The 21,650-nt window shown below is 33.2% G+C and overlaps 1 protein-coding gene across 2 annotated transcripts; it reads left to right on the top strand.

The window, feature by feature from the left end:
• The first annotated feature begins 1,684 nt into the window (after positions 1-1,684).
• On the top strand, positions 1,685-8,523 carry LOC107012322 (probable galacturonosyltransferase 13). Of its 2 annotated transcripts, none has more exons than XM_015212130.2 (6): positions 1,685-2,466; positions 3,513-3,568; positions 3,691-3,849; positions 4,346-4,939; positions 6,629-6,931; positions 7,590-8,523. In XM_015212130.2, the coding sequence occupies exons 1-6, from the start codon at positions 2,247-2,249 to the stop codon at positions 7,869-7,871; spliced, it is 1,614 nt and encodes a 537-aa protein (XP_015067616.1). In that variant the 5' UTR covers positions 1,685-2,246; the 3' UTR covers positions 7,872-8,523. The 2 variants fall into 2 exon arrangements, with proteins under 2 accessions (XP_015067616.1, XP_015067617.1); XM_015212131.2 differs by having other exon boundaries at positions 3,694-3,849.
• Positions 8,524-21,650: the final 13,127 nt, after the last annotated feature.

The following is a 21,650-nucleotide window of genomic DNA, read 5'->3' on the forward strand; positions in this document are numbered from 1 at the left end:
CTTGGCTGAGACACCTGTAGAAAACTGCAGGTGCCACACGACGGGCACACCTACGGGGCGTCGACCAGACGATGGGCCATACAGGCAAGTCGTCATTCTGGTCAGAGACTTCTCAATTGGGGATTTAGCTCCAACACCTAAGTGTGGAGCGACGTCCCCCAACGACGGAGTGTAGGTGAGTCGATGAGGCGTTGTTTAGGTAGTGTAGTTAGAGACTGTTTTAGGCAATTTCTAGCCATATGTTGGGTCATCCTAAGGGACCCTTAGAATGGTCCTTGGGGAGTCGTGCCCGAACCTTTTGACCCTAAACACGCTCGTATGGATGTTAGGAACCTCTCCCATCAATTTGAACTCAAACCAACACGTAAAACATGCAAAGGCACACTAGAACACACAAGTATGTCTCAAGGCTAATTTTCGTACGTCTTGGACGTTTCACTTACAAACTCTTCCAAACTCAACACACTGCCTTCTAACACTATAATTAACCATTTTAAGACCTTATAAACTCATGTCACACATGTTAGGCTCTAGTTTCACCTAGTTCGTTTTAGGGATATTACACCGTAAAAGTGGTTTGTAGGTTACTGACTTAGAAAACTTTGTAATGGAAGTGTTTGATAAAATAGTCTTAACTTTTTACTTAAGGCCAACTTGATGGCATGGAAAAGAGGACTCATAGACCTTTAATTTGAAAGTCATGGTCCATCTAATTCATTATGTCCTGAGATATAGTCATTTGAACTTGAACTAAGTAGCATTTTGTATCAAAACTTAATCGGTAAGGAAGCTTTCAACTCAAATTTCTGCCATAGGATTCTTGTGACCTTGATTTATATTCAAATGCATTCCCATACTAAAGAATTAATCTTAACACCTAAGAATAATTTAAGAATCACTCGATACGACCTTACCGCAGATGAAGAAAGGTTTGAGTCTTAGCTTAGAAATTCTCGGATTGTTATAGTTAGTCCCCCTCATGCCAAATAAGATAAACATTTGCAGCACTTTCCCTCCTATACACCTTGGCTCTTGCTTGCTTGCCTTTGCAATGGGTATTTAGGCAAATGTTTTCTCTTCCCATTCTCGAGCCTCCCTATACTATGCCAACTTAGGTAATCCGTAATTTTTACTAGGATGATATTTACAACACCATATATAGACCATGCATGTAACATAAGATTCATTATATGATACCTCGTTTTTCATCGTACTTATGTTACATACTTATTGTTAAGTTAATGCATAATATGCATCCAGTTAACCACAATAAAAGAAGACAACGAATTACCTCCACCCAAAAAAAAGTTGTAAACCATTCAAATTTTCATTAATCAACACAATAGATTCTAAATATTACTCCCTCCTTTTAAAAAATAATGACATTTCTTTTTTAGTCTGTATAAAAATAGTGATCTCTTTCTTTTTTTTTGTAACATTTTAATTTCAACTTTTTACGTGGCGTGCTTAAGGCCACAAGATCAAAGGACAATCTTGTATATTTAACCTAACTTTAATTTAGGACCATAAGATTTAAAAGTATTCTTATATTCTTAAACTCCGTGCTAAGTTAAATCATGTAATTCTTTGTGAAACGAAGAAAGTATTAAAAATTGAAAGATTTTTTTTTTGTGTTTTTAAAATTTATTTAAACCTTGAGAGGAAATAGTACTATCATGGACCCAATCAAAATAGAAAGAACACACGAACACACAGAAATAGGAAATTCCAAAATACTTCTCCCTCTCTCTCTCTCTCTTTCTTTCTTTCTTTGTTTTTCTTTATGTTCAATCCTCCAATGGAGGGAGTAACAAAATTCATCTTCCATTAAAACTTTATCATCCTCAAGTTTATCATTTTTCCAATTTCATTGATTCATTCATTCACACATACACAGATATGATGCATTCATTACACACACTTATGTGTGTGTTTTCATCTTGAAACTTATTCAAGCAGCCCTAAACGTTTTTCATTTATTAAGAGTTCAGCTGGTTTTCGTGATTAGGGTAAAAGGAAGAATAAAGGGTCTCCCATTCAAATGCCATTGGTCTCGGAAAAGACCCCAAGCTTGAGATTTGAAGCGATCAAGATTGTTTGATTGGTGTCGTGTTGGATCTGATGGTGAAAAAAACACCATTGTGTTCGTATTGTGTAAGGAATCAAGAAAAGGGTAGTGGCATCAATTGGGGTGCTGGGATTGTGGAGGATTGGAATTGGGTGCTGATTGGAGTTACAGGAGGAAGATGCAGCTGCACTTCTCACCTAGCATGAGAAGTATAACAATATCGAGCAGCAATAACAATGGAGGGTTTGGTGAATTAATGAAGATCAAACTCGCACCTCGCCATTTCAACTATAGAAGACTCTTTCATACAATACTTCTCCTAGCTTTTTTGTTGCCATTTGTCTTCATTCTCGCTGCTCTTGTTACCCTTGAAGGCGTCAACAAGTGCTCCTCATTTGGTACATAAAATCAAGCTCTCTTTTCCTTTATACAATTAGCTTCCTAATTCTGATGTATTTTACACCATTGCTCGTTCATTTTCAGTGGATGTTCATGTTTTCCTTTTCTTGTTATTGTTCTGTAGCGTATATTGTATATTGCGATTCCTTTTTTTTTTTTTAACTTTCATCAGTTATGTTATCGAACCGGTCTAGTTTGGCATTGAGACACACTTCTTCTTGTTATTTCTTCATCGACAATGCAGTATAGCTGTTTTTATTTATTAGTTTATATTGTTGTCAATGTTATTTAAGCTGTGATGATTAATTTAACATCTGGATTGTGTAACATTAAGGGGAAAGTTGAGTTCTCTCTTTCCCGAGCGTAGTCATGTCTTCAACTTGATGGCAAGTACCCTCATAAAAAGGGAAGGATAAAGATACTGATAAATGAGTTGTAACAACTTATTGTAATCCTTGATATACTTTGATTCAACTTTGGTAGCAGAAACATGATTGAATTCAATTCATGGGTGCCTATGCATGCAAGAGAGAGGGTTGCATGCTTAGTTAATATTTTGGGTTGTTTGCACGTGTGGTATCTAGTAAACACCAGCTTATGTTTGTAGGGAACGGCAGTCTTCTTATATATGTAAGAAGTGCTACCCATCTGCATTTTGTGGAGTCTAGAAAATGTTAATTGTTGGCACATGTAACTCAGTGCTATCTTGAAGCACAAGGACTATTGCATCATAACTCCTGATCATGTCTTTTTGTTGTTATTGGATGTCTTTCACTGATCTTCTTTCTGTTCCGTAGAAAAAAAGAAGACCCCTTCCGTGGTTGGGTTCTTTGGGGTTTGGGACCCTGCCTCAAAGTACCAGTGTGTATAAGGATCCTGTTTGATTAATATTGTTGAATTTGGTTATGATGCTTGAATAGCTGCTTCTTTTTCGTTGTTCAGTTTACTTCTGACTATTGTTAAATCACACTTTACATTTGATTTGTTACAATATAACTAAAATTCTGTCAAACCTTAACTTTACTCTCGTTTAATCGATATTCAGACTGTTTAGGTAGACGATTGGGACCAAAGCTTCTTGGACGGACTGATGATTCAAAAGTAAATGAACTTCCTCTTTATCATTTATTGCTGCTTTGTCGTGCCATTGTTTTCCAATCTTGTATTAAGCATTTATTCAATAATACAGAGTACTTTTATTAATCAAAGTGTTTCTGTTTCAGCAGAAACTGGTAAAGGATTTTGTTAAGATCCTCAATCAAGTGAACTCTGAGGAACTGCCATCTGTTATGAAGCTCCCAGAGTCTTATGCTCATCTTGTTTCTGAAATGAAAAATTACAAGTACAGTGCAAAAGAATTTGCTTTGATGCTGAAGGGAATGGTATGTGCAAATAGCCATTCTCTTTTGTTCGTGTACAATTGATTGCTAGACATATTAACTTGGTCTGTCAATTTCCCTCTATGTCACACTTGCCTACTCTTTTGAGCATTATTTTCACTTGGAGGGCTTAACTGAGTTATTCCCATTTCCCACTTTGAATATCAGTTAAGAAAAGCATGGATGAGGAGTGAAAATGCACGGAGTAGCACAGTATTTGCAGAAAATCCGTTTTTCTTGTTACTCATGGGCTTGATGTGTCTTGTGATTGAGGAAAATGATTCATAATGTTCATATACCTTTTGCATGCTTTGCTTTTTGTTTGACCAGTACAAAACCCTGTGATTTGTCTTCGTGTGTGTACCCCATTTTACTTGTACAAAAGCAGTATGTCACAGAGCATTTCTTCCTTCATTACCTGTGTATGCATTGTGTTAAAGTGTGCATGTACCTCGTAGCTGCACGTTACTTCACGATGTTTGCATTTCCTATTTTGCAGATGGAGAGATCTGAAAGGGAGATCAGGGAATCAAAATTTGCAGAGCTAATGAATAAGCACTTTGCTGCTAGTGCAGTCCCTAAAGGCATTCACTGTCTTTCACTGCGGCTGACTGATGAGTACTCCTCTAATGCTCATGCACGAAGACAGTTGCCTTCGCCAGAACTACTCCCTCTCCTTTCCGAGAACTTGTTGCACCATTTTGTATTGTCAACTGATAACATCCTAGCTGCTTCAGTTGTGGTCAATTCTGCCGTGCAGTCATTTTTGAGGCCTGAAAAAACTGTTTTCCATGTCATCACTGACAAGAAAACATATGCAGGGATGCACTCCTGGTTTGCTCTTAATCCTGTCTCTCCAGCGATTGTGGAAGTTAGAGGTATTCATCAGTTTGACTGGTTAACCAGAGAAAATATTCCAGTGCTTGAAGCAGTTGAGGGTCATTATGGGATTCGGAAATACTACCATGGAAACCATGTAACTGGCGCCAATCTCAGTGATACTACTACTCCAAGATCTTTTGCCTCAAAACTGCAGGCTAGAAGCCCAAAATACATTTCCTTGCTCAATCACATTCGCATATATTTGCCAGAGGTAGCACTTATAACATAATTCCTTCCACTTTAGCATTAAATTTATTGGATAAAAGGGTAATGTATAAAGCTTTACAGTTTTTGATAGACACATGCAGATGTTAACTCTATTGGGTGAACATGCACTGATTTTGGTCCAATATACCCAGAAAAAGATTTTCTAAGATATAAGTAGAGTGAAATGATAGGCCTAAGTATGAAAACAGAGTCAAAGTTTGTGTTGCTTAAGCATGGTGCCTAGGACAGGTCTTTTATATGTTCTTTGTTCTATGGATCAACCTTAGCTGTAATTCGATCAGTTTAACAGAAACTAGGTTGGATAATTTTGTCTGACCTTTAAGAATTTCTTGTTTATTTTAGTTACAGTTGTTATCTGACATTTGAATGTTCTGTTTATTCTATTATTATATACTCCTTCCGTCCCATTTTATATGTCATGCCTTTCTATACATAGTTGGTCCATAATACTTGTCAATTCATAAAATCAATGCATAAATTATCATATTGTTCCTTTTTTATCCTTGTGAGTGATTAGCCTTGAAAAATATACATTTGATCAATTTAGAAAAGCTAAGTAAATGATTCATGTTCATTGGTTAAATTATTAATTAAAATAAATTAATTCATATTTATTGTTTGAAAACTTGAGTTCCAAAAAAAATTAAATAAGGGTAGAAGGGTAAAATTACATTATTTCTTAATGCAAGTGCAAACTAAAAAGGTGGCATATAAAATGGGAAGGAGGGAGTATATGTTCTAGATAGATAACTGGAGCGAGTAGGAATTTTGTTTAATGCTAATCCCAATTCTATTGCTAAAGCATGCAGGCTTTGTGCTCCCAAAATCATTTGCATTTCATGCATGAAACTAGGATTGTAATTTCCATGTTTTGTGTAGAACTTCATAAGGCCATAGCTACAACCAGCAATTTTCAAGGCTCCTGTCAGCATTCAATCCCAAAGCAGTATAAGCAAACACTATTACCCCCAGATTTTAATTTGTTGGTCAGCCTTGTTTTCTTTATCATCCTTCGTTTTCTTTACTCTACTTTTATTGTGCTATTTTAAAAATGATCCCACTATGACTTCAAGTGTTGCAGTCCAAGTGCTCTTTTTATTCAACTAAACATGCACTTCTATGCAGCTTTGAACAACATTTTCTTGTTTTCCTTTTTCTCCTTTCTTTTTATTTTTGGGACACTGGAAAGATCAAATTGTTACAATATTTCAAAAGCAACATTGCTAGCATCCACCAGTGTATATATTCTATATGCATTTCCCCAGATAGTTAAATCTTCATCATGCTTGTGCCCTTCGTTCGCCAGAAAGTTGACACACTGGGTTGCCTCTCTCGAGATGTGTTTGATAGAGTTCTTGTTGATTACATCCTTAATCAGCCTGACAACAAGTATCCCATTAACTTAGATACAGTGGCCCTTTTTCTTTTCTTTTTTTTTTGAGCAAGTACAGTTGGCCCTTTTTTTATGAGTACCTAAATTTTCTGTGATCATCTCTAAAGATCCCTCCAAAAACAGCATCTCCAGACCGTGTCTTGACACTACAATCTTTCCTTTTTCTCTCTGCTATTAACAGGTTTTATCCTTAGTTCTTTTATGTGACCTTTACTCACCTCTTGTCTGTTTTGATATACTCTTCTATACTAATCTGAGATTCTATGGTGTTGTATGCAGCTCTTCCCAAACCTTCATAAAGTGGTTTTCTTGGATGACGATGTGGTGATTCAGCGTGACTTGTCTCCATTGTGGGACATTGACCTTAACGGAAAGGTGAATGGAGCTGTTCAGACCTGTAAAGGAGAAGATGAATGGGTGATGTCAAAGCGATTCAGAAACTACTTTAATTTTTCTCATCCTCTCATAGCAAAAAGTTTGAACCCTGACGAGTGTGCATGGGCTTATGGGATGAATATTTTTGACTTGCATACGTGGAGAAAGACAAATATAAGAGATACTTACCATTCATGGCTTAAAGAGGTAGTCGGAGTTCGCATGGTTCATGATTTTTATCGTATCTTTCAGTTTTATATGTTCCTACATATATGGGATTATTTTTCAATCATGCAAGATTTCTGAGATTCTTCTATGCTTCTTGCTTATGTCTGTATTTTGTCCAATGTGTGACTTATCAAGCCTTTTTTTCTGCAATGTTCTTCTAGATTACATAAGCATGTCCTTGTTCAGCCTTCTCTTTTTGGTTTGGGTGCTATTAAATTTACTATTGTACTTTTCTGTTTGACATCAGAAGTGTTGTGATTAAGAAGTTTTAAAGCTGTACTTTTCTGTTTCATTCTGTTGATTTTTTGCTGTCTTCACTATTGAAAGTACAAACTCCACGAAAGCAGGACATGTAATCTTTAATATACATATCACCCCCTAAATGGGGTTTGTGTACATTTAGAGTTGAGGTGATTGGATTCTCTTTTATTATGCATCCCATCCTTTTAAGCAAGCAGCACAGTTGATCAATTATTGTAGATCCATAAAGAGTTCAATACTTCGGATGGCTGATATAGTGCTGGTTCAAGTTAAAAGAGACTTCATAACTAGTCTTTGACAAATATCTCTCTTTATTTCTAGAATAGAAAGCCATGTGTTATAAATGAATACTCTTGACCTTTGTGATCTTTTGTAGAATCTGAAGTCCAAACTGACAATGTGGAAGCTTGGAACACTACCTCCTGCTTTGATTGCATTCAAGGGTCATGTTCACCCAATTGATCCCTCATGGCACATGCTTGGCTTGGGCTATCAAAATAAGTCCAACATTGATAAAGTGAAGAAGGCTGCTGTAATTCATTACAATGGCCAGTCCAAACCTTGGTTGGAGTTAGGCTTTGAGCATCTCCGTCCTTATTGGACAAAGTATGTAGACTACTCCAACGATTTTATAAAGAATTGCCACATATTGGAGTAATCAATAGGTTGCACTCCAACTACGAAACTCAAAGTAGGAATCCAGAAGTTGCGGACTTCTTCATTCTATGTAACTCCATAATCGAATAGAAGAGGAGATTCTCAGATTGGCTGAATTTGATCAGGTATATTCAGGTTTTCAGATTTGCTGCTTTTGGCTCAATTCAATGAAGAGAACCTGCATTACTAGCATCGCTATGAGATTCATTTCTTTCCGTCTGTAAGAAGTTCATCTTTTTTTTTAAGAAAATAATAATAGTATTGATTGGGAGGAAAAGGACATTCTTTTGCACCTCTTAGATGTCGGTATTGTTTAGGGGGCAATATTGGTGCATGGGAGAGAAGACTTTTCATTTGACATTGGTGATAGGAGATGTTTATTGAGAAGAAAAGCCAGGATTGCAGGCCATGTTGAAAAGCTCTCCTACTTAGATACAGAGAGAATTCTTTATCTTAAAAATATTGATTATTTTTTCTTTATATTGTCAGACATCACCCACCCACATTCAACTTTTATTACTTGATTAAATTATCTCTATTACATCAAACTGTAAGTATGGAGATTCTGGCCCCAGAATATGGGAACCATGACATACAATTATGTGCACAAAATTCTTTGCTTTCAAGAAATTTCTATTGTTTTTCTGGAGCTGCTACTAAATTTCTTGCTGTAAGGATAAATATCTTAAGATAGTTGACATGCCATAATTGATGTACTAGACTCTTTTGCTTAAATTGTAGAAGAAGAAAAAAAGAAATAAAAGAAAATTGAATAATCTAAAGTCGTCTTATCCAACAAGGGTAAAATGCGTATAAAAGAATCATTTAGTAAGCAAGTAAGATCCTCATTTGGCAAATCTCTAGGCTTCCAAAGAAACAACACCATCGGACCAACTTTCAATTACTAATTGACAACATCAAAATTTGATTAGCATGTTGGAATTAGAGCTGTCAATATGGGCTAGCCCACTCCATTCGGGCTAACCCATATAGGCTTTGACATTTTACGGGCCAGGCCGGGCTAGCCCATTTTTTGTGTTGGCCAGAAAATAGTCGGCCCAGCCCACAAATACGTGGCCTACAGGCTTGCCGGGCCAGCCCACTTTTTAAAAAACTATATTTTTGTTTTAATTATTAAATTAAATTATAAATTATAATTTAAAAATATTATCATAAATATCGGCAAAACAATATTACATTATGTTAGGCCTTATTTTTTTGCACTTAATGGGGTTTGAATCTTAATCATTCAGATTTGCCTCATTAAGTGTGTTAGTTGAAGTAATGAAAAAATCCCCTTTCCTTACAGTCAAGTGGCTTTCAGCTCCTTTGATGAGAAATGCGAAACAAAAATTTTTAATAACTGGATCTTAATTATTCTGATTCAATTCATTATTCGTTTGTTTTATTTTCTTATAAGCCTCTTAATGGGTCTGGATATATCTGAATGAATCAAATCAGTAACACACCCTTAATACTATTCAGACTAAAAAATAAAACTCCTATCTTAATTCAACTAAATCACGACAACTCATAAAAATTGTTTTCTTATTTATTTAATATTAATTACATGCTTGTCATTATAATTTCCTTTATTCATATTAACTTAATATACATTTTTACTTTCTAAATGAATCAATATATTTGAATTGATAAGCACTCCCATGATATAATATTTAGCACGATTTTAAAAAATAAGAAAATATTAGTTATTTGATCAATAACAATAAAAAAAACTATAATAAAATAAAATAAAATAAAACATTTTCCTAAACTATATATTTACTACTCTATATAAACTATTTTAAATTGCATTATATGAGATTCTCAAAGTATTTGAGTGCAAAAAATAGTCATATTAATGATGTAACTTGATGTTGAGTTCTTAAAAGATAAATCATATTACCTTGTTACGGTAAAAATGTTCAAAATATTATTTTATATGAAAAAAAACTAATTTACTAACAAGGTTTTTATAACATTTTATTGATATAACGTTTAATTTCATATGTGCATTCAGATATTGAAAACAAACTGTCCCAATAATTTAGTGTTCAGATTCAGAGACAATATTTTAATATTCAGATGTTTATTCAGATTTACACATATAGATCTTAATGCACATCTTAATATTTAAATGTGTATTCAAATTCAAACGTCTTAATCTTAATGGAAACAAATGAGGCATTGTCACTACTTGTTAATCAAATTCACAAATATAATAATCTTTATAGTATTTAGGGGAAATGCACAAGTACCCCCTAGACTATGACCGAAATCCCAAAAACACACCTTACTAAGGTCGTATTACCCCCCTGAACTTTTTTTTTTTTTGTAATTTTGTGTACTTCTTTGGCTGACGTGGCCTCAATTGCGTGGAGTCACATAGAGTGCCACATAAGACAAAAGGTGTATAAGATTTAAAAAAAAAAGTTCAGGGGTAATAGGACCTTAGTTTAGTTAAGGTGTGTCTCTGGAATTTTGGTCATAGTCTAGGGGGTACTTGTGCATTTTCCTTAATATTTATTAAGTTTTTTTTTAAAACTAAAAGTATAAATATCTAAATAGAAATATTAACCTAATTGTTTTAATTTTTGACTCTCTTTATTTTTAAATTTTAATATTATATTATATTTTTAAATTAATTTTTATTGGCTCACGGGCCGTCCCTACCTATATTTCTCAAGCCCCCCAAATGAACAGGCTTATTCAGGCCGGGCTAAAAAACTCTTTTCTTAAATGGGCTTCAAAAATCTTAGCCCAACCCTATTAAATCCCGAGTTAGACCAAGCCGGCCCAACGGGCCTAGCCCATATTGACGGCTCTAGTTGTAATACCAACTTTCTTAGTAGGAAACTTTGTAGAGATGGCATGGCACGGCATGACAAGGATGAACCTTCACTCTGCTAAGATTTTGATCTACCCTATGTTATTGTAGGCATTTTAATATTATTTAATTTACCACATTTACAATATTCTGCATACGTTGGAGCAGCCTGCCTCTAAATCATTGTTGCAGGGTTAGGCATTTTTGCCTAATTACTCACCTGTTAATCAATGTCTATAGGCATTATTGCCCTTTATTTGTTGGTTCTGTTGTAGGTTACTGTTTGAGGCACAAGTTGGTCAACCACGACCATTACTTCTCTTAATTATTATTTCTCCTTTATTCTCACTCTTTATTCCTCCGTTATACTTTGCAAATTCATTATTAAGAAGACTTCTGCTATTATAAATAATGGTGGTCTTCATTTGTCTAACATACAATAATAATAATAACATAGACTGCATAAAGTTTGTCAAAAAAGAGAGTCTTTATTAGTTGAATGCAGATGTTCTTTTTGTGGAGCTTTAGACTCAACTCTTGTCTAGAGTTTGTTGAGTTATACTTTTGTGATTAGGATGTTGTATCTTGTAGGGAACGAGTCAAGAAGAACTACTGCTGGACCGGTGAAAAACATTTGTTGCAGTGGACTTGAATCTCTTTAAAGAGAGTGAGATATTCGCACCTCACCTTGAAGAGATTTTATTTTCAATTGTAATCTGGTAATCTTGTAATTTTGTTATCTTATTTTTTTTCACTAACAATTTTAAGAAGATTCACAATGGTTACAATTGAAAAATCTGCGTATGTCAAGATGCGAGACCTTAACAAGCCATTTCTGTTTAATAGTGATCATTCAAGAGATGAAAGGGTAAACTACTTTTCTACTTAAGTCTTCTCAATGTATCTTATGTGTTAATTGTGAAGAATCCTAATAACGTCGACATTATCTCTATAAAGAGATTTTATTTATTCATTTTTTTTCAATTGTAATCTTGTAATTTTGTTTTCTTATTTTTTTCACTAACAATTTTAAGAAGATTCACAATGGTTACAATTGAAAAATCTTCGGATGTCAAGACGGGAGACCTTAACAAGCCATTTCGATTTAATGGTGATCATTCAAGAGATGGAATGGTAAACTACTTTTCTACTTAAGTCTTCTCAATGTATCTTATGTGTTAACTGCAAAGTTTCCTAATAACGTCGACATCTCCTCTATGAATGATGAAGAAACTATTTCTCATCTAGAGAAAGTGGAAAATTACGATGGTGATTCCTATAAGTGTCGGATATTATATTCTTAATTGTCTATCTGATTATTTTTATGATTATTATGATAGAACATACTCTAATGCAAAAAGAATTTGGAAAGAATTTCAGAGTAAGTATGATATCGAAGAGGCTGAAGCAAAAAAAATATGATTTTGTAGATTTTTTTCGTTTTCAAATGGTTGTCAATAAATCAGTGATAGACCGAGCTCAAGATTTTATAATGATTTTTGGAGGGCTTAGGTCCGAGGAGGTTAGAATTGGAGATAACATTATTATTTGTGACATAGTAGATAGATAAACTTTCACCTTCTTGAAATGAATTTTAAAAAACTATGTAACACAAACAAAATAAAACCTTGTTAATGAAAATTCTGATGGAAGAAGAGGCAAAAGGCTAAGATACACTTTTACAATCAGAAGAGAACAACATCACAACAAAGATAAATTTAATTACTTTAAATAATGCTACTCTTGAATATCACAAAAATACTTCTTAGAAGCCTAAGAAGAAAAAAATCAAGAAAAATATAATGGTAGACCTCTCGAGAAATATAATTGTGAAAATAAGCAAACATAAAAGTCAAAAAGTTCAAGATAAGTGACCGTGCTTTATTTGTGGCAAGAGTGGACATATTGCTCGATTTTGCAAATTACAAAAATTTGGTCCTAACCTTAGGCAAATGTTACTGAAGAACCTTTTGTGGCGGTGATTACCGACACAAACATAGTTGAGAGTGTTGATGGATGGTGGACTAATTCTGGTGCAGGTTGTCATGTTTGCTATGACAAAAACTGATTTAAAAAATATACTCATTTGAAGGAGCCCAAAACCGTCATGCTTGGTGATTCTCCTACAACTCAAGTGTTTGAAACGGGAGATGTCGAATTGTGTTTTACTTCTGCAAGGGTATTAACTTAGAAATATATACTTTATACTCCTCCGTGAGAAAAAATTTGATCTCTAATTTTCTCCTTAATAAAGCAGACTTTAAACTAATTATTGAATCTGATCAATATGTAATTGTGAAGAAGGGTATTTATGTGTGGAAGGGGTGTACTTGTGATGTGATGTTTAAACTGAATGCTGAAATAAATAAAGTTTCTACTTTTGTTTATATGTTTTCTTCTACCAATTTTTGGCATGCCTGTATATGTCATATTAATGATTGTTAGTTTGAAATTATGACTATTTTAGAATTAATATCAATGGCTAAAAGGAATTTTTAAAAGTTTGATACTTGTAATAAATCCAAAATCACTAAAAGACCTCATTTCCAAGTAGCAAGAAAAACTGAGTTGTTAGAATTTGTTCATACTGATATTTGTGAACGTGGTGAAATTTTAACTTTTAGAAGTAATGGGTATTTTATCACTTTAATTGATGATTTTTTTTTTAAATTTCACATATGTATTCTTGGTGAAAAATAAAAGTGATACTTTTGAAAATTTTAAAACATAAATCCATGATGTTGAAAATCAGTTCGGAGTAAAAATAAAAAGAATTAGAAGTGATAGAGGTCGTAAATATGAGTCAAATGAGTTTAATTATTATTTTTAAATCATTGAGAATAAATCATAAAACTAATCTCCCTATTCTCCTTCATGTAATGGTGTAGCGGGAAGGAGAAATAGAACTTTGGTTGAATAGATTAACGACATGCTTATTGAGTCACATGCACCTTTAATTTATGGAGTGGTTCTATCTTAACTGCTTATTGTGTATTGAATCGTGTGCCTCATAAAAAAGTCTAAATTGACACCTTCTGAATTATGAAATGGTTACAAGTCAAATTTGGGATATCAAGAGTTTGGAGTTGTCTAGCCTTTGTGAGGCTAATGGATTCAAAAATTACGAAGTTTGATAAGAAAGTTACTTTTTGTACTTTTCGTGGTTATGCTTCAAATAGTACAACCTATAGATTTTCTTGATCATGAAGATAATATTATAATTGAATCGGGTAATGCTACTTTTCATGAGAATAAATTTCCTTTTGATTCTAAAAGTAGTGGGGTCAAAGGTTTGAACAAAATATTCTGTCACTGCCTAGTTCTTCTACTTCTACTTTGAAAAATAAAGAAAGTAATGATTCTGAGTTAAAAAGAAGTAAACTAGAGTAAAAAAAGAGTTTTTTTCCTTATTTTGTATGTGTTTAATGTTGGAGATGACCCTCTTACTTTGAAAGAAGCATTATCTTCACATGTCTATGTTTTGGAAAGAGATTGTAAATGATATAATGAATCACTAATTTCTAATAAAACTTTGAAGTTAGTTGATTTACCATTGTGTTGTAAAACTATTGGTTGCAAATGGATCTTATAATTTTTTTAAAAACCGAATAGATCTATTGATAAATACAAGGTTAGACTAAGTGCAAAAGGTTTTAAACAACTAGAAGACCTATATTTTTTGATACTTTCTCACCGGTAACACGAATTACATCCATTAGACTTTTTATTGTTATATTCACAATTTTTGATTTGCAAATCATCAAATTGATGTAAAAAGAATTTTTTAAAAATAGAAACCAAAATGTGGAAATTTATATGGAACAATCCGAATATTTTGTTGAAGCAAGCCAAGAAAAAAAAGTGTGTAAACTTACTAAATTCCTATATGACTTGAAACAGACTAAGCAATTAAATTAAAAGTTAGATTCCTGCATGATTGAAAATGTGTTTAAATCAAATGAGTGTGATATTGCATATATCACAAGTCTTGAAATAATTCACATGTTATAATTTGCCAATATATGATTAGTTGATCTTGACTCTAACATGAATGTTATTGATGAAGTTAAAAATATTCGTTCAAGCCATTTTGATCTGAAAGATCTTTGTGAGACAAATTTTATACTTGGAATAAAAATAACTCGAACATGTGATAGAATATTCCTTGGACAGTCACGTTATGTTGAGAAGATATGAAAAAATATAACTTTCTTGATTGCAACATTTAGTAACTTCTTTTTATTCAAGCGTTCACTTATTTTCTATTGAAAGTGAAAATGATGTAATAAATCAAAAGGAATATGCTAGCATTGGAAATTTGAGGTACGTGACTGATTGCACTATGCCTGATATTACTTATGAAGTAGGAGTACTTAGCAGATTTACAAGCAAGCCAGGTAATTAATATTGATATGTTATAACAAGAGTTATGAGATATTTAATTGTGGAACAAAAAAATGTGGTTTGTTTTATAAAAAAAATAATTTGTTGTACTTGAGGCTTTTCTGAAGTAGATTGGAATATCTTATCAGGTGATTCATATTCTATCACTGGTTATTTCTTTACATTTGGTGGTGTTTCTATTTGTTGGAGATTAATAAAAGTAAACTATAACTGTTAACTGTACCATGGATGCTAAACTAATTGCTTTCGCTTCGGCTAGTTAGGAAGCGAATTTGTTAAGAAATTTATTATTTTAAATACCTTATTTTGAAAAATCAATTTCTCCTAATTTTAAATCATTGTGATAACACTATTACAATTGGTAGAGTTCAAACTGTTATTACAACAGTAAACCTAGACCTATATGGAGGAAACACAATAATGCAAAATCGTATTTGACAAATGGTAGCAGTAATGTTGATTATGCCAAATCTTGTGATAATCTTGTAGATCATCTAACTAAGGCCTTGACAAAAGATAATTTCTGGAGCTCAACGAGGGGGATGAGATTGAATCCTATAAATCTTTGAGACATGTATCAGGAAACTCAACCTGAGGACTAGAGATCCTGTAACCAGGTTTAAAGGGAAAAACTAATCATATGATGACTTGTGGTGAAAAAATGCACTATTTTTTATTTCCTCCCTATGATGTGAGTGCATTGTTTCCTATAGCGATTTGTGAAGGTTGAGTTGATAAATATCTCAATGAATATCTGTAGCACGTATGGGTGAAATGTGAAGCTTACCTGGAGGACCATCGACAAATTTAACCTATGTGATTGTGGAATGTAGGCTGCTTCCTAAGAGAAATGGGCTTATTCACCAAGACAGTCATGAAACTGGGATAACACAAGACCGTAACGTCCTGACTTTAAAGCTCATGTGAACACCTTGATTATTGTGTTTGAGCAGTAATATTTTATTTCCCTTAAGCAGTTATAATTCAAGTATGAGATCACTATGATCTAGAGGTAAAGTTACTGTTTCACTAAATGATGGTTCAATGCAGAGCACATTTTCATTATGCATAGTAATCTTCTTTAGCTGATGAACTCTCTGATCTAATACTTAAATGGGTGGCAGATTGTTAGTGTAGGCATTTTAATATTATATTAACTTGTATCATTGAATTTCCACATTAATAATATTTTGTATACGTTGGTGCAACGTCCTCTAAATCATTGTTGCAGGGTTAGGCATTTGTGCCTAAATATTTTCCTGTTAATCGATGCATGCATATATGCATTATTGCCCTTTATTCGTTGGTTCCTTTGGAGGTTACTGTTTGAGGCAGAAGTTGGTCGACCATGGCCATTATTTCTCTAAATTAGTTGTATTTTATTCTTACTTTTTATTACTCCATTATACTTGTAATCTATATAACTTTCAGGTCATTTATCTTTATTATTTACTATTCCATTATCTTCCTATTCATTGTTAGAAAGATCTCTTCTATTATAAATAGTGATGGTCTTTATTTGTTTAACATATACAAGAAAAAATATAGAATGGATAAAGTTTGTCAAAAAGGAAGTTTTTATTTGTTGAGGGGGGGTGTTTTTTTCGTAGAGCTTTGGACTCAGCTCTTGTCCATGGTTTGTTGAATTACACTTCTGTGATTAGGCTGTTGTACCCTGGCGGGGAAAAGTCAAGAATGATTACTGCTGAACCGATAAAAATATTTATTGCTATGAGATTGAATCTCCATAAAGAGAGCAAGAACTTCGCGCCTCAACCTGAAGATATTTTATTTCTTCATTTTAATTTCAATTGTGATCTTATAATTTTATCATCTTGTATTTTTCACTAACACCATAACCTTTCTTGGTTTAATATTTGAAATAGTATGTACCCCACCCCACCCTAATCGATTTAGTGCTGCCCCATTTTGTCCCTTTTACCCTCTTTTTGGCCATTTGTAATATTCTATTCAACTTCTTTTTTAAAAAAATTGTTTTGACTTTTTGTTGGAACATTTAAATTTATATGTGAATGGGAGTTGATAGTCGAGGGTCTGGTGAAGAGGTACAAGCTCATTATCCAAGAAGTTAAGTTAATATCTCCAAAATTACTCGACTTTTATAATTTTCCTAATAAAGTTATTGAACTTTATTCTATATCAATTAAATCATTCAACTAAATTTATTATTAAACAAACCAACATTGCAAAATTAGATTTAGTACGGTAACACATAAAAATTTCTAAGTTAAGATCAAAATGATTCTTTTATACGTATAGGTATGTACTAAATAATTCTAATTATGGATACTTTCTAAGGTCATTTCTTTAGCATAATAAGAGTTTTGGAGATAGGTCATAAAAATCCTCTAGCAGAAAATTGAGTTGAACACTCCTTTACCAATTAAGTTTCGATGTAAGTTTTTGATAGGATCAACTTCAATTGGGAATATCTCAAAGAATATGATGAGTTGTGCGGACCATAATTTATCAATTTAGAATTATGATGATTCAACAAATTATTTGTCAACCCAATATTTATACACAAAGTTATGTTCATTTTACTAGGCATTATCGTGTTGTGCTCCAGCTGCTTGATAGCGCATTGAGGTAGCGACTGCTACTTTGTTGCGCCTCAAAGGCATTTTCTGTGCAATAGTAATGCTAGAAGCGTCTTATTAACCCCCAAAGATGTGGATTCACTTTCCTAGTCCAAAAATTTATCCTAGAAAGAGAAGCACTCAAGAATCCAATTTTCTCCAAATTTCTTCCATTATATTTGGCCATAGAATATTGATAATATCTTAATCTAATCACAAATTAATACCTCCTAACCATGAAATCCATTCAAGAAAATCCACTTCTAAGGTTCAAGAAATGAATTCTTGGTATCTTTTTCCTTCGAAGATCAGCCATTCACTAGAATTTAGAGTGCATAAGGCTTGTAAGACTGTCTCCACGTGTTGGAACAACTTGTTCTTCCCCACAAACTATGTTCCAATATTTCAAAATATCTTCCATATATGAATTATGGTTAGAATGAAATTCTATGTTCTTGAATTGATCTTGATTCTTTATGAAACCCCAAGAATCCTCTATGAAAGCATCATTTTAAAAAGATTTTCTCCCTGAAATTATGAATAACTATTAAAGTAACTATTTCTTGCTTGAAAACTTAAGTTTTATGATTTAATAACGAATTCTCAATAACTTCTTAACGTTTTCTTGATGAATTCTTGAAATTCTTCTTTTGCTATGAATACTAGAATAATGAGCTGTGAAATTCCCCAAAAGTAAATTTGATGATGCTATCATATGTTTCCTTGATTCTTGATGCCCTTGTGAAATCTTCCACAAAAATTACTAGGAGAATATTTACGAACTATCAAGTTATGTATTAATATAGATTCATGTTTCTCATGACATTTCTCTCTGAATTCATGAATTCTTATGATTTTGTTGATTCTCTAAAAAATCTTATTTCAAGAGTCTGTCTCTTTTTTTGCATCATGAGATTTTAAAAGCATATATTATGATTCTTATGATATTCATATAAGCATCAATATTATGAGGTTTTGCCCAAAACTGTGATCCTCTGTGATTTATGATATGATTACATGATTTCAAATTATGAACTATGATATATGATTTCATGCGTTCTTTAATGATTTTCATAGTATGAATTATGAAGTATGTTTTCGCATGATTTCTACAATATATGCATATGATTTACGTTATGACTTATGGAATTCAAGTCAAACATGTATCTCTTATTATCTTTACAAGATATGTATTATGACACATGGGCTTCCAAGACAAACATGCTTTTTCATGGGTGTTATGCCAAATTATGACATATGAGCTTAAAGCTGTTTAATGATGATTTTTCGAGTAATGGTTAACACCAAAAGGCATATATTTAGATAATGAATGTATGAAACTATGTATGACAATGTAGGTTAAGGATCATACCATTTGTTTGGGTGACTACTCTATATGCCTTGGTAAAAGCTTATTACGGATCCACAAAATATGTATATACCTCATACCCCGACATGGTATGTGGTCACTTAGCAGATTGGATTGTGATCAAACTACATGGGTTCCCATGTAGATTATGTCAGGTTAGCTTAAAAAGTATGATATTTTATGAAATAAGATTTTGGTCGCTATTTGTAAAGAGTTTTGAAAAATGCATGGCGTAACGATATTTAACTAAGGAACATTCTATTCAGTTCTTGATTGTTCAGTGTCGTATGTTTATATTAAGGTATTTAGTTTCACTTAGTGATGTTGATAATCATAATGTTTCATACATTCTTGTACTTGGATATTTCATGCTCTTGATGTATAGCACATTCATGGTTAGTTTTCCAACTTTATCAGTCATAGTTTCATTAAAAATTCAACTATTTTACATATCACACATTTCATCCAGAGACTTCATTCGGCGTTGCATCATTTTATGTAAAGATTTGGAGATTAAGCCCCCAACAGAGAAGATTCATTAGCTCCACTCTCCTCAACTTAAGTGATTCCTTGTTACTCGATCAAAGGATTTAATCATATTGAGTTCCTGAAAATTTAGGTGACTTATGAATATTCAGTAATAAGAGAATTTCTTAGATGGTAAGTATCTTTTCCAACCCCGAGAATGTGATTTTGGGTCAACATAGGAGAAAAAGGTGGGAGCTCCTAGAGAGGGTAAAAAGGTAAGAAGCTTTATCATTCACACTTCGTTAATATTTGTTGAAGTGTCCACACGAATGGAGCAATGAATCATTCACTTCTCTTTTAGAGTTATTAAAAGAGGTGATGGCCAAGTTTAACATTCCTCCGTCTTACAATAAAACCAAGTCTATGGTTAAGAGACTCGGCGTTGATTATGAGAAAATTTCTGCATTGTCCAAATGATTGCATTTCATTTAGGAATGATCATAAGGATGATGAATTTTTTCATACTTGCAAGAGCTTCACGGTATATTAAGAATCCTGAAGTTGATGGTGAGGTTAAGCCTTCTAAAAAAATCACATTGAGTTTCAGCAAAGACTTTGAGACACTTTCCATTAATTCCTAGGCTCAAAAGGTTATTTACGTACTCAAAGACGGCATATTCTTTGAGTTGGCATGACAAAGAGCGTTCAAAAGATGGAAAATTAAGGCATACTGTTGATGTTCAAGTGTCACACCCCGAGACCACACCCTAGAGGATAGTGTCAATATAGAATCGTGGACCGGTGTACTTGACCTCTCAGAGGTCTTGTACAAGCCCTTCCGTATCATTCATCACATATAGACATAAGAAAAGTAGTGCGGGATTAAACTTTTCACACGAATATCATAAAATATCTTTTCATATTAAAAATCATAGAAATGCTAAGTCTCAACATATGCCATTCTTAGACTAATACTTGGGACACGGCCCATACAATACAAATATAGAAATACTTAGTCTATTACAATACTTTAAAATAAAAGATATATATATGCCCTCGAGTCAATTGAGGACATACTTTAACTTTGCTTGAACGACTCTAGAATCAAAGCTTTCCTTCACGATCCTTCTCACCTTCCACCTACACCTTTAGATATAACAAAATGTGTGGAATTAGTATAAATACTTGTACTAAGTATGACATGATGCATAAAATCATAAAAATGGAGATTTATTAGAAACATACTCTTTTTGATAAAAACATCATACCATACGCATAAGAATAACATATAGCACCTTAGAAACACATAAGAAATCACTTAAGAAATTTATCACATTTTAATGAAATGTTACAGTAAAACCATGTCAAGTTACAGTGACTTAATTCAATATTACAGTGAAGTTTCCTAACTTCACAAGGAACACCTTCTAGCATGCAATCCTCTCACTAAAAGCTATCCTAAGACTCACTTAAGTAAGACAAAGAGAGACCGCCCATACACCCTCTCTAGGAAGACCTAAATGATCCTTAAGACCACCTATAATGATATATACACCAAGCATATAAACATGAGATCCTCCTTCCAAAGGTGATTCCAAGTTTCACTTAAGTGAGTTGTGAAGCGACCACCCATACAACCCCTTTCACACACACTTAAGAGATCCTTTAGACTACCTAGGATAGAATCATCTCACCTTAATACAACAACAGACATATAATATGACATTCTCCCTTCCAAAGGTTATCAAAAGACATACTTAAGTAAATCAAGAAGACAACGTCCATGATTAAACTCTTCAAGATTACCTAAATAATCCTTAAGTCTACCTAAGGTTAGATCATGTCTACTTAATCAGCCATCTTCCCTAACTAGAGTCATTCTTAAGACTTATCTAGGTAAGATACTAAGTGACCATTCCTATGCCCCCTTCACATCTTAACTAGACAACCCTTAACTACTCTATATAAGTACTTATTCAAAAATGCTTTCTAACTTAATTCATTGCATTCCTTAGTTCATTTAAGAGACATCCATCACATAAAGGAAATTCAAGTAATGGTCTAAGACAAGACCTAGGGACTCTCACTAACATCTTCAAAGCCTATTGTCCA

The sequence above is a fragment of the Solanum pennellii genome, chromosome 3 (assembly GCF_001406875.1).
Source record: "Solanum pennellii chromosome 3, SPENNV200".
Lineage (NCBI taxonomy): Eukaryota > Viridiplantae > Streptophyta > Magnoliopsida > Solanales > Solanaceae > Solanum > Solanum pennellii.

Excerpts from the sequence above, each read along its gene's own strand:
- LOC107012322 (XM_015212130.2), top strand. The coding sequence starts at position 2,247 with ATGCAGCTGCACTTCTCACCTAGCATGAGAAGTATAACAATATCGAGC. Across the intron at positions 4,940-6,628 it reads TTCGCATATATTTGCCAGAG|CTCTTCCCAAACCTTCATAA; the intron begins GTAGCACTTATA and ends TGTTGTATGCAG. Across the intron at positions 6,932-7,589 it reads ACCATTCATGGCTTAAAGAG|AATCTGAAGTCCAAACTGAC; the intron begins GTAGTCGGAGTT and ends GATCTTTTGTAG.